Genomic DNA, 14,227 nt, shown 5'->3' with positions numbered 1-14,227 from the left:
ACATTCAGGACGCTTGGTGGGAGCAGACTTACCAGGTAAATGGCAGCAGACTTACGTATGACCAGGTAAAATCAATTGTTCTCGGTAATGAACGCATGCTCAGAACTAAGTTAACAATGGACATTTACCTGGTAAGTTTGCTTCCACCACCTAGCACCCCAAAGTCTCCCATTAAAAATCTTGTATGTCTGACGTGTTGATTTTAGTCTAGTCTAGTTAATCGTCCTCACTGGAGGGGTCATTTCTACACCTTTTAATCTCTACATGCTGTTAAGAAACTTTTGATTTCTTGTTTATAGAGATACAAAATATGGTGCGACTGTTATGATAATAATGACTATCAATCAAAATGGAAGCGCGCTCATCAAAATACTAGTATTATTAGTTTTGTTTTTAATAAAGGTAAATTAGTCCATATTATTATATTTTGTAAAATAAAATCATTATTTTTGTTGTACATGGATACCTTTTCTTTTTGGGTAACACATTCGCATGCATATGTGATTGTACACAGCCACTAGTACACATTGTCTTAGTGTCCATTTTATGAACACCAGTTTTAAAAACTACTGATCACATTATCGCATTATTAAAGTGTTTGAAATTGTGGAATTCAAACTCTGCAAATAGTGTTACTCAATGTTGTTCGTTTGTTGTCTTTGTAACATAATAAAGTGTACCTATGATTGCAGCTGGGCACATATTAATACGCATAATGAATACAGTTACGTATCTTGCATACAAGAAACTAGTTCTTCAAAATCTACATACTTTGCATCTAGATGCTGACCCCAAATAGGGACAAACCTTATCAAGATCAAGAGCCATATTGGTTGAAATCTTGAATGCCATTTAAGGAACACCTTTCCTTGGATCGGTCGAGTTGGTCTTTGAAAAGCGTTTGTAACTGTTTGTTATAGGATGCATATGATTAGAAAGATATTTTAAAAGTAGAATATAATGATACACACAAGTATCACTCGAAATATTGCGTGGTTTTCCTTCTACTTCGTCGGCAAACACGGTCGGCCATGATTGTATGGCCGACCGTGGTAGTTCGCAAGTGGAAAACCACGCAATTTCTACTTTTTAAACATCTTTCTAACCATATGCATTTTATAACAAAGGAATGGTTACAAACGCTTTTCAAAGACCAACTCGACCGATCTAAGGCGACGTGTTCCTTTAAAGTCTATGTAAAGATCGAGCACCGGCAAATTTGTTGTTGTTATTTAAAATTGGCAATTTTTAATTTTGGGAAGATATTAATAGATCCTTATGATTGTCCAGGTAATAGTTTATAAAATTGCATCCATAAAGTTTTCCATTAAAAATAAATGTTACAAAACTTGAACTGCATGGTTTAAGGTTAGGATAACTGTCCCCGTGCCCCCTGGAATGTTTAACATCGCAAAAACCCGTGGTCACAACAACGGCTCGTGCCGAGTTCGGCCCTAGTAATGGCTATGCGATCGAATAAAATTGACAACCGAATAGCTCGATACATTAAAGTGGTACACCCCCTTAAAAAAAATTGCCCTCGTTTGCCAACCTCTTTTATACAGAAAATGCAACCCTCAGTTCTATACCATGACATCCCGGTCATTGCCTCTGATCTCTTCTGACGCATCAATTGTTGGTACGTCATCACCATCATTATCAACGCGATACGCCTCATTGTCTGATTTATACGACTGCTCTGGAATCGTAGGGGTGGCACTCCTATCAACGCCATATCCGCTGGGTATAGTAAGGGTTTGCCCAAATGTCTGGCTGGTCATGCTACTATCCAGGTCCGGGTTGATAGAGTTTCGCCTGGAGCCTTCAAGGCTCTGCTGATTCCGGTAGGCAGTGGATGCCTTGCGCATCTCAACCATGAGTCTGTATCTCCGAAACGCTCTTTGTATCTTCTTGGCAGCCGTGCCCCTCTTTTTAATCTGAAGGGTGGTTGTAGTAGGTTCAGTTGCTCCCCTATCAGGAAATGATTCCTTAAATTTGATGGACATTTGTGCCTGTAACTCTTTAAATTCCTCACTTTCTTCGACATCGCCGAGAACTCTTTTAGTTAGGGCAAAGAGCACGTCCAGACAATGCAGTTTTATGTCATCATAGATTGGCAATTCTAGCCCGGCTATTTTGATATTGTTAGGCTTCTCTAGACGCAATGGGTGTTCCAATGTATCACAGAATGTGGAAAGCTGCTCATACATTATGAACTGTGTAGCATTCGGGTCAAATTTCTGCCACACTTGATAAAACATCCCAAAGTCATCTTCGGTAATTCCCACTTCTTCCTGAGCGTGGGCCTGACTGAAATTCTCCAGAATCACAGCCACGTACACGTTGACTATCACCAAGAAAGTCATGACCAGAAATAAGAAACAAAACAAGGCGGCAAATATGTAGTTACCACAGTTGCCATTGGGGAGATCCATGTAAGTTGGATCACATTCCGGGGGGGCTGTCATCAACGGATCCAGGACGTCGTTCCATCCGGCTGAAGTCGCAAACCGGAACAGCAACATCATGCTGTTCAGCCAGGTTTCAAAATTAACGGTATCATCTATGGCGCCTTGTTTTTTCACGTAGGCAAACTGCGCCATTCCGATGATGGAGAAGATAAAGATGATCATGAAGAGTAGGGCTCCGATGTTGACTAGAGCGGGCATCGAGACGGCGAGGGCAAACAGAAGTTTCCGGATCCCCTTGGCAGACTTGATGAGACGAAGAATCCGACCGATCCGGATGAGCCGGAAGACTCGGAGGATTGTAGGATTGATGAATGATGATGACAACACATCATCGAGTAGAATTCCTGTACGGAGGAAAATCAAATGAAAATGTAATGAATAATGTATCTGAACAGTTTCTTGTCCCTCAAAATGTTAAAAAGTCACCAACAAAATTAATACACATTCATAAATACCTAAAACAGTTTCGATATTCCTATTGGTGGAGAGCGCGTCACGTGGGGTGTTTAAACCTTTGATAATGACCAGTTAAAAGTGTTGAAACATGGGCGTGGCACGCGAGCTTGCACTTGTGCTTATAAGACAGTTTCTTCATTCCTATTGGTCGAGAGCAACGGCCGGGACAGTTGTGCCACATCAGGCGATACGCGCGACGCGCACAGTAATCTCCTTATAAGGAGTTGTTTACCCGAGGGCCTTACCATTTCATAGCTGGAGGGGTGTTGTGTTGAAAGAAGTTATTGAACAATTTTAATTTTTGCATTTATTTTATTTTTTGACAACAAGTGTTGATGTTTTTTGACCAAAAAGGTATTTATGAATGGGAATCAATGTGTGGTGAGGAAGTTTTCAACTCGTGGTTTAAACCCAACGAGGCCTGGTTCTTGATAATTTACCTCGACTTCGTCTCAGTAAAATTATCAAGAACCAGGCCTCGGCGGGTTTAAACCACTAGTTGAAAACCTCTTCACCTCACATTGATTCCCTTATTAAACTGCAGCAACGAAAGCTCTTATTTACTATGGCATGCAGCAAGTACAATTCCAATAAATTTGAATAGACAAAAGACTAAATTAAAATTCAACCATTTAACTCGAACATCTACATTGCCATCGTACTTTCCGCATTATTTTAAAAAAACCGTTCCAAGAAACAGTGGACTTTTTTTGTTTAGGTTTAGACGAAAACAGATCAACGATCAAACATTAACCGTGATTTGTTGGGGGTAGTTACCAATGGTACCCTCCCTTAGTATAGTAGACCACACTTACCAAGTAATGAAAAGGTGACCACAATGAAGTCAAAGACATTCCAAGGTATCCTGAAGTAATGAAGACGATATCCAATCCACTTCAGTATCATCTCGAATGTGAAGATTACAGTGAAGACAATGTTGAAAACCTTCAGCACATTAGTAAACTCTTGCGACTGTTTGTAGTGCTCCACCGTCATGGCGATCATGTTAGCAAAGATGATCGAGACAATAACTATCTCAAACTTGGTGCTGCTGGTCAGTTTGAAGAAAAACTCTTGGATTTTGTTCTGAAAAATGACAGTTAATGATCACATATTAATTCGGATTCATTGATGTATTTGGTTTTTGGTTCAAATTTCTTATAGTAAACGCCCCTATCATGTGACACGGAACCCAGTGTTCCTGGTTTGACTGGCTGCATATTGCGCCACATCACCAAACTGTAAACTATTACATGGTGCTATGTAAAAAGGAGTAGGTCTCATACTTCAAACACAACCCCACATATTATACCTTGCAAGAAAATACTGAATGTTGAAGTGCCTTGAGCAAATAAATAAGCGCTATATAAGAAGTCACTACATTGTTATTATTAACAACAATGCAATGATGAATTATCAATTACTTCTTTGTGTTTATGTTACTTGTTGGTGCGAACAAACCGTTTCAAAATTCAAAGCGTGGATGATATTTCGTTGATGATTGAACTGCATCGTTTAATGTTTTTAATTTAACTCCTCCTTAATTTGTACTCCTAAAAACACAGACTGGTGTTAGTTTAAGTCCACTTTTAAAAGGAACTGGCCGTTTCTCATTTGTTGTTGCAGTAGCCCACATATATTGCAAATGTCTCCGAAAAGAATCTTCCAATTGACAGGGCTTGTTTTTAAAGATCAATATCTTAAGTGAAATTTCTTAATTTGTGTCCCTTTGCTGGTGTACAAAGCCACAACCACAGATACACATTTGTTTACAAAGACACCGAATGAAAACCATTTAATTATTGAGTAACTCATTGCAGATTTTGTTGTTGACAAATTCAAGCACGTTGACAAAGTGATTGTTAATTGATAAATGACTTTGATAAACTGCTACATCGGTGGTTACCAAACTGTCGTTCATGAAATAGACACGAATAGTATGTACCGATGATTGTGGCTGGTACACTGGTGCAATTATGTAAATTGAGAACTGTTATAACCAGTCGTGGAGACGATTCTTTACTGAACTGAACGTAGCTTTATTAAACAAGACTGAACTCAACAGCAGCCATTTTGTAAACAACAATAATACTGAACTGAACGTAGCTTTATTAAACAAGACTGAACTCGACAGCAGCCATTTTGTAAACAACAATAATACTAAACAGTAACAACCAAGAGAGGGCGCTATATAGAAAAGCTACTTTGCAAGTTACTACAAGAACCTAATAATCACAGACATGATGCAAGTGAAAACGAATGAATGTTATAACTGATGAGAAACAGCAAGCAAACAATTATTAGTATTGTCTTTAGACTCATTACTTACCCCCGCCTGCAATCCGGATACAAGTGAGTAATGGAAGGATGGGGAATATAGATTATTAACACAGTTACCAAAAATAAAGTAATCAGTGACACTAATGTTACTTCGATGATTGATTTCAAACTGATGTGGCGATGGTTTGTCTGTATTAAACATAACATTGCTGGTAATAAAACCAACTTAATCGTTCATGGTAGCTCACAAAACTGAGGAAACCTGTAAGGGTGCTTTCTAGGTAAACCAGAAACCCAGGGGTTAACAACTGGTGCACTACTCTTCCATTCCGTTTTTTTTGCGTGCACTAATACTACAGGACCCACGGCTTTATGCTCCGTCTGAAGGACACATGTGTCATTACGGAGACTTGAACCCACATTCTGCTGATCAGAAACACAAGAGCACGAGCCGGGTGATCTTAGCCGCTCAGCCACAACACGCCGTTTAAGACTCTTAAACAAAATAACGAGTATAATTAATGTCTTGAATATCTTTTAACGGTTATCATTGTTCAAAACCAGGAGATGGGGGAAAAGACCGAGGAACAAACAATTTCGACAAAAACAAAAGCAACTTGTGTACACCATTAGCTAGCTTTGATTAAAACAGACTAAATCTTAATACATTCTATCCAAAAAAGTTCCACCTATAAATGGTAAAGAGAAAAAACAAGTATCAAAATATATGTGAATTTTCTCTGTGGTATTGTTTTATATATATTATCCCTTACCGTTGGCTGTTTGATCTGCTTTGTAGGCTTCTGGACACCAAGACGCCTCATAGTCTGATAGTAATTCTTCTGATTGCTAGTAAGAAACATTCCGAAGGAACTGTCACCTTCATACTGTCATAGGAAGAAGAAAAAAGAAAAATAATTTACATTTTGTAATCCCTCGAAGGTTGGTTTTTCTCACGATGCAACTGGTTAAAGGCACTGAACACTATTGGTAATAACTCAAAATAATTGTTAGCATAAAAACGTATTCGGTAACGATAAATGGAGAGCTGTTGATAGTATAAAACATTGTGAGAAACGGCTCCCTCTGAAGTAATGTTGTTTTTGAGAAAGAAGTAATTTCTCAATCAAATAATAACAGACTTGAAGCCTTTTATAATGCATTTGAAAAGTACACAACATTGTGCAACAATGTTGTTTTTCTTTCAGTATTTTCTTGCAACTTCGATGACCAATTAAGCTCAACTTTTCACAAGTTATCTTATGCATATGTTGGAATACATCAAGTGAGAATACTGGTCCTTGACAATTACCAAAGGTTACCAGTGTCTTAAAACATAATGTCACTTCTTATAGAAATAACTGTCTGTATTATACCTTTCGTTTTAGCTCGTTGAAGTTATCAATGATGACACCGATGAAGAGGTTAAGTGTGAAGAAAGCACCGAATATGATGAAAACAACGAAGAAGATATAAGCAATTGGTGATGCTTCGTAGGAAGGTTGCATATCTGGCCCTCTGCTATCTACACTGGCTTGGATCACCTCCAACCAGCCTTCAAATGTTGCCTTGAAAGAAGATGAAAAAAGAAAGAAAATTAGACTTGGCACTGTTTTATGCTGCAATGTTTATTTTCTATAAAGTGACACTTGCAATGGTTTTATTAATAATTCAAGTTGTCAATTTGATCAATTTGTCTCATTTTAAAATTGTATCAACCCTTGAGCTGTTTTTATCGGATATGATTTTCACTCAAAAAATTCACTACAATCAAATTTTTAAAAACTTCAATCAAATAAATTCCAAAGGTTCATGAACAAGTTTAAAAAGAATTAGCATCCACTGGAAAGATAAACGAACATACGATCGATTTCTTATAGTTTAAGATGTTTAAATTCTTGGTGTTTCTGTTCATTGTGTATTAATTTTCTTTTGTTTATTTTGTTTGCTTACTTGCTTTATTATATTATCATGTGCACTAATTTATTTATTGTACATTTTGCGTTGTTGTGGTAAAAATAATAATAATAATAATAATGATTAAGTTTTATTTCGTTTGAAAATAAATCATTTTCTATTTTAGTCGTTTTTCTATTTTGCTAGTACGGGAGGAGCTTCTTTATGTATTAGTAGCTTCTTACCACTTGAAAGAGGGCGAGGTAACCGCTAAAGATGTTGTCAAAGTTGACCTTTGCTACCTTCCACGTGTAGTTAAGATTGATACAATCTGTGAAGTTGTTGACGATCGTAATGGGCAGCAACTCGTCATTCTCGTCAACGCATTTAGAGAAAGAGCCTTTGAAGAATTGCACGCCCATGATACTAAAGATAAGCCAGAAGACTACACACACCACTACCACGTTGAAGATAGCTGGAATGGCGTGAGCGACAGCATTCACCACAATCTAGGGCAACAGAAGAAATCAAATTAAGATGAATTGCTTTATTCATCAGAAATGTTCAAATTGTTTGTATTATGTTTATGTTGTTTATGTAGGTATGGAAATAAAATGAGTTGATTGGTTGATTAATTGATATGAGGTATAAACATTCATGATATTTAAATTTCAATTGTACAGCAACATATTAAATATTAAAATATACAAATTGCACCAAAAGAAAACATAACATTATTTTATTAAAACAAAAACATCTTTAGGAGTGTTTTCACGGCACAGTATATGGCTGGCACTTTAATGTATTATACAGGATTGATAAAAGTACAAAGTATCATCATTTAATCTAAACTCTTGCTAGAATAATCTTTTTCCTGTGAAAAATTGAAGTCAATGAAATCTGTATCTGAAACACCCCCCCCCCAAAAAAAGAAGAAGAAAAAAACAAAGATGATTTCTCATTTACCTTCATGCCCTGCCAGCGGGAGATAGCTCGTAGAGGGCGCAGTGCTCGAAGTGTACGGAGGACCTTGAATGCAGAAACACCAGAGAGACCTAAGGAATCCCCAATTAGACTCACCACAGCAACCTGTGATTCAAAACAAAAATACAAACCATTAAAGGGCAATGGACACTATTGGTTACTACTCAAAATAATAGTTAGCATACAAACTTACTCGCTAACGATCAGTGGAGAGCTGTTGATAGTATAAAACAATGTGAGAAACGGCCCCACCGAAGTATAACGTAGTTTTTCAGAAAAAGGTAATTTCTCACTCAAATATTAAAAGACTTCAGGCCTGAAGCCCTTTTAGGCTTCTGAAAGCACACAAATTTTGACAATTTTTGTTCTTTCATTATTCTCTCGCAACTTCGATGAATTTTCACAGATTTGTCGTTTGCATATGATGTTATATATACCAAGTGGAAAAAAAATGGTCTTTGGCAATTACCAAAGGTGTCCAGTACCGTGTAAGCTGAATGTAAAAATGTGGGTTTTTTTTTGTTCGCGCTTTGTGTAGTACAAAAATTCTCCAAACTCTTTAATACTTACAATCACAACAATGAAATCCAACCAACACCAGAAGCTGGTGAAATACTTGACGAACCCCATTCCTATCCATTTCATCAGCATTTCGAACACAAAGATTACACAAAAAACGATGTTGCTAATTGCCAAGATTTCTTGCAGCACTAAATTGCCTGGCAGATTGATGTCTTCAAATGTCTGTTGAACAAAAAACAATATATTGTGTGTAATTGGGGTTTCGGGTGTTGTTCTGTCTGTTTGCTTATAAGGTTTTAGGGGCACATTTATTTATTTTAATGATTTTAATGATTTAATGATTGTTCTGTATTTGTGTACTTGTTGGTGGGCCACAGTCGGTTTTATGTGGGCTTCGGTGTACTTGTTTTTATCTATTTAAAATAATGTTTTTTATCAATGATTGTGTAATTGTAATTTTTAACTTGTATAAATATATTTAATATCATTGAATGATACCTGTAAAATTGCGGTTATATATCTACTGTTAGATGTCAAAAAATAAAATAAAAAAATAAATAAATAAATAAATAAACAAATAAATAAATAAAGATTGAAGTCTTATGAGTTAACGTACCAGTGTGATGCTACTTGCACAAATAGCTAACAGAATAAATCCCTCGAAGACCCGGTTCTCGATGATCGTACACATTGTCTCTCGGAACTTCCTCCAACAGAAGAATGCTCTGGAATTATCCGGATCCGTACAGAAAGTACAGGTGCACTTACGAATGCACCATAAGTCACACTTCTTAGGGAAGCAATCGTGAACCGGATCTTCAATGATACCGGCTTCGACCAGTGCTTCATCTCCACGCTGGGTTGCGGCGCTCTTGATCCGGACTTCCACTGCTTGGTCCGGAACTATCTTACTTGACTCCTGCTCGCCTGTTTCGGAGTCGGTGTTCCGGACGGCTGGCATGCTGGGGTTGTCTCGCATGTTGTCCACTTGAAGGTTGGCGATCGAAGAGTAGATTGTGTGGGACATGGGCCGCTGTCGGATTGAAATATAGTATATATATATGTTTGTAAATAGTTTAATTTATTTATATACAGGCAACATACAGTTCATACCAAAACATACAGATAAACAACACGAGACTGGAGAGAATAAGCCTGCAGATTATACCAAACAACTGAAATAAGGCGACCATAATGTGCTGTTATAATTGTTTATTCAATAATTATTTCTACGTTAAACATTTCAAGGAGTTAGCAAATTTAATTGCTGTGTGATTATAGATTTTTTTTTGTAATTATTTCCTATCACACACAAACATGCATATTACTAGAGTAGGATTAAAACCCACGAGCTTTATAATTCTATAGTCTTATCAACTACACCACGGAGATTGCCGGGGCCGGGAGCTAAAGGGAGTTTGAATCCTATATTTTAGCAGTCTAACCTTAATGCTTCTGGCGCTACCATTCCTGCTCGGTCCGTTACTGTACAATCCATTCGGCATCAGGGCATTACCAATAGGGACTGGAGAATGAGCACGTGAAGATGGTTGCATCAGTCCATTCAACATGCCTCCATTACCCACGGATACTCTATGTATCGAACCATTGTATATAGATCCATCATGTAAGGAACCGTTTGGCTGATGGATAATGGATACCAACGAGTTCCTGTGACGGACGGGCGTCAGTTCCAAACCGTTACCTTTGAATAATGAGAAGGTAATAGAAAGGTTATAATTAAAGAGGCACGAGCCAAAATCACTGTCCCTATAGCTAGTCGTTGATTTTTCCAGCTTCGATTTCAGGTAATTTCGCAATCAGTGGATCCAAGGCCTCAGTGACGGATACCAATGTAAGGATGTTGTTGTTGTTGTTGTTGTTGTTCAACTCGGTGATGGATACCAATTTGTTTGTTTTAATTTCATTCGGTGTGGGTGAACGGTTCTAAGAGTGGGTGGTATCGCCCATCATCCTTGCAGGTACACGCAACTGAAGGCATATTATACCATAAATCAATGTGATTGATTGTTTGATCTAAATATTAGTTGGAGTTGGGGAAAAACTGATTGAAAACCAACTTGTGTTTTAAGGAACACTTTGATTTACTCTAGGGCGACTCAACAATTTAGTATATACTCACTTTTGTAATGTTGCCCTCCATTATCCAAACTGATCTGTGAGATCCTGTCATCTTCATCAACAACCATGAATTTGGTGACACTAGCTTTCCTTGTATTGTCTGTACCGTTCTCGCCCTTTGCCTCGATCATAGCATCATCTTTCGACCCCTCGACTCCAATTTTGCTTGGTCTGCGGAATTCCTTGCAACAACAACAGAATATAAATATTGCAAAGCGTTTGAGCTTGGCGATGGCCAAACCAATGCGGTTTTCCTCTTCATCTTTCTTCTTCAGTGAATCCGAAGCGAATGCGTTGATCAATAACGCCAAGAAGAGATTCAGAATCTGTAAGCAATTAAGGAAAGGCCTCTGTGAATAATCAATTCAATTCAATTCAATTCAATTCAATTCAATATGACGTTTATTCCACCCTATACTCTTTTTGGAAATTAATTCAATTATGAGAATTGATCAGTACATAGAAAGGTAACAAAATCAAAATTATACAAAGTTAAGATATTGTTAAAGAAAATAATAAATGAATAACTATGAATGAAAACTAGTACAAGAGAGGAGCGACAGCATGGGGCTAGTTTGTTCCTCTTCTTACCATGATGTTTCCCACAATGAAGGACGAGATGAAGATAATAATGCACACCGCAGCATCAGAACAATCCATGCACTCGTACATCGGCTCGATCCATTCCCCACACAGGATACGAAATATCAGCAACAGCGAGTGATAGATATCCCGAAAATGCCACCTTGGTATCTCCCCGTTGAAGTTCGCCTCTGTGTAGTTTGCACCGAATAACTGCATCCCCATGACGGCAAAGACGTAGATGATAATAAGCAGGACTAAGCTGACATTACCAAGGGCACCGATGGTATTACCGATGATCATGATCAGCATACGCATCGTGGTCCAGGATTGAGCAAGTTTCAAGATTCGCAACTGCCGGGAAAATAACAATAAATGGTTTCAGACATTAAGAAAGAGGCCCCGATTTCATAGAACTGCAGCTTAGGCAGAATACAATGCTTAACAATTGAAATAAGCAGGTTACTTGAAACAAAATGAACATGTGATGAGTATTTTGGATTTTAGCGTGAAAGTTCATCTGTGTTGGTAGTTTAGAAACAATTTGGTTTAACTCTTGATCATAACACTGAAAACAATTTCATACCTGATATTTTCGATCGACACTTCGGTTATCATCAGCAGGATGACGCGGATGTTGAACCCGTGACCTTGCGGACACGTGATCTCCAGACCGCGTCAGTACTTTGGATGGTAACCTTACTCAAGTAAACATAATTTTGCCGTGCTTATGTATTTTTTGTGCTTAAGCAGCTCTATGAAATTGGGCCCAGGCTAAATAAGAGAAAGATTACTGCATGTAAAAGTCGCGAACTTTCAATTTAAGTTAATTTGTTTCAAGGGGGAAACGAAGTAAATGTTATGTTTAGAAGCTTTAGGCCTACAATGAGTTTAAATGACTTATGAAAGTCAGATAATGAGTCTTAACCACGGGAAATTACGGTAGACCCCTACTCAAATAAAGTATTATTATTTATTCAACCAAACTTACCAGTCTAAAAGTTCTCAACACTGATAAACCCGGAATACTGGAGAGAAACAAATCCATCAAGCTGAATATGACAATGACGAGATCGAAGACGTTCCATCCTCCCTTGAAGAACTTCACTTCTAGAGCAATCAGCTTGAGGCCACACTCGATGGTGAATATCACCGTGAAAACCTGTTAGAGAACTCGAACAAGTCAATATCGGGCTCAATTTCAAAGAGCTGCTTAAGCAGAAAATATTGCTAAACAGTTCGCTAAACAGAAAAGAGCAGTATAGGCCTACCAACCACAGATTGTACACGTGACATGGTAGTTTGGCTGGTAACCTTAATCTGGTAAAGATCAATTCTGTTGTGCTTAGCTACTTTTTGTGTATAAGCAGCTCTATGAAATTGGGCACAGTACACTCTAAAAACTTATGGGTCAGGTTTTATGACCCGGTTCCGGTTTTATGACCCGGTTCCGGTTCTAAGGAGGCCTCACCCATTTCTGGGTCAGGGTGAAACTTGGGATTTGGGATGGGATTTGGGATGGGATAACCCAACTGGGTAATGTTTACCCATTTCTGTGTGAATTTTGTCCATATCGGGGTAATTTTTTTACGTGACAGATTCTAGGGTAATTTTTACACAGATTCTAGGGTAATTTTTACACAGATTCTGGGGAAATTTTTACACAGATTCTAGGGTAATTTTGACAAATTGTCTACTTAAAATGCGTAATTTTGAGTGAGTTATCGTAATTTTTACCCGGAAATGGATCAAACCCCTGATCGACTCTGACCTGGGAATTTTAAGAGACTATGCCGCAGTCAGATAGTTGAATAAGGATTACTATTACTAGTTTTATAAACATTTTAAAATAAAATACAGTATTTTAACTCCAAAACAATACCTTGTTGCCAATGTCCAACACATTGTCCATTTCAGCATTAATGTTGTGGTGATCCAACATAAGGAAGACTGTATTTAGAAGGATACAGAGCGTAATGAATAAGTCCATCAGTGGATCTAAGACGAACAAGGCGCAGTAATATTGCCCTTTCCTGAGGTTGCGGTAAATACCACGTGGACATACACAGCATGTTAAGCAGCAGACACAACAGCTTTTGTATGGACAACATGGCACTGGCAGGTCACTACCATCGTCGGTGTCATCAGGGTCTGGAGAAAGAAAAAACGAAGACAATATTGTATCTTTAGCACAAATTCAGAAACTTTAAAGGCACTGGACACTACTGTATTGGTAATTACTCAAAATAATTGTTAGCATAAAAACTTACTTGGTAAACGATCAATGAAGAGCTGTTGATAGTATAAAACATTGTGAGAAACGGCTCCCTCTGAAGTAACGTCGCTTTTGATAAAGAGGTAATTATTTTCTCACTGAAATAGCGGAACTTACTATTCATGATGACATTGCTTCCATCTTCGCTACCATTCTGACTCTTAGAATCGTCTTTGCTCACATCAGCAGATTTGTCGTCATCATTCTTCTATTGGTAATTAAACATAAAAGTATAAAATTATAACGCGTATGTTGCAAATATTTCCGTGCAAGCCACACAGCTGTAAATAAACAACTACTAAATCCATTGGAAGCAAAAACGACGCCTTGTAAATTATTGTGTCAAGGTTAACTCTATATTATTTCATAAAGTGTTATGTCGGTCAACTATACATTTTGTTTTGCTGTTATGGCCTTTCAGCAAGTTTGTAAAGTAAGGAGTTGTTTAAAGTTTGAATACAATTTTCCTCCGTGAAAAAAAAATAAACAAATAAAATTTGATGTATTGTATGTTGCAATGGCTATAGGGTCGACATCGTCATCAAGGTTTACTCCTGTACTCAATTTCATAGATAAGCAGCACATCAAAATTACAAAAAAAACATCAAACTAATGGCCT

The 14,227-nt window shown here is 37.7% G+C and overlaps 1 protein-coding gene across 2 annotated transcripts in view; it reads right to left on the bottom strand.

Annotated features, from left to right (window-relative positions):
* Positions 1–1,123: 1,123 nt before the first annotated feature.
* Positions 1,124–14,227, bottom strand: part of LOC117295296 (sodium channel protein 1 brain-like) — a 28,098-nt gene continuing 14,994 nt past the window's right edge. For both annotated transcript variants that reach the window (XM_033777854.1, XM_033777855.1), the window contains 14 exons: positions 13,726–13,816; positions 13,216–13,484; positions 12,325–12,495; positions 11,343–11,687; positions 10,753–11,077; positions 10,055–10,314; positions 9,226–9,642; positions 8,658–8,831; positions 8,070–8,192; positions 7,349–7,612; positions 6,584–6,775; positions 5,981–6,094; positions 3,743–4,013; positions 1,124–2,815 (listed from right to left, as the gene is read on the bottom strand). In XM_033777854.1, the coding sequence (XP_033633745.1) occupies positions 1,584–2,815; positions 3,743–4,013; positions 5,981–6,094; positions 6,584–6,775; positions 7,349–7,612; positions 8,070–8,192; positions 8,658–8,831; positions 9,226–9,642; positions 10,055–10,314; positions 10,753–11,077; positions 11,343–11,687; positions 12,325–12,495; positions 13,216–13,484; positions 13,726–13,816 (4,248 nt within the window). In that variant the 3' untranslated portion in view covers positions 1,124–1,583. The remainder of the gene's footprint in view (positions 2,816–3,742; positions 4,014–5,980; positions 6,095–6,583; positions 6,776–7,348; positions 7,613–8,069; positions 8,193–8,657; positions 8,832–9,225; positions 9,643–10,054; positions 10,315–10,752; positions 11,078–11,342; positions 11,688–12,324; positions 12,496–13,215; positions 13,485–13,725; positions 13,817–14,227) is intronic.

This window comes from Asterias rubens, chromosome 10 (genome assembly GCF_902459465.1).
Source record: "Asterias rubens chromosome 10, eAstRub1.3, whole genome shotgun sequence".
NCBI classification, from domain to species: Eukaryota; Metazoa; Echinodermata; class Asteroidea; order Forcipulatida; family Asteriidae; genus Asterias; species Asterias rubens.
The sequence above is the reverse complement of the archived record's forward strand: the minus strand, read 5'-3'. Positions and strand labels throughout refer to the sequence as shown.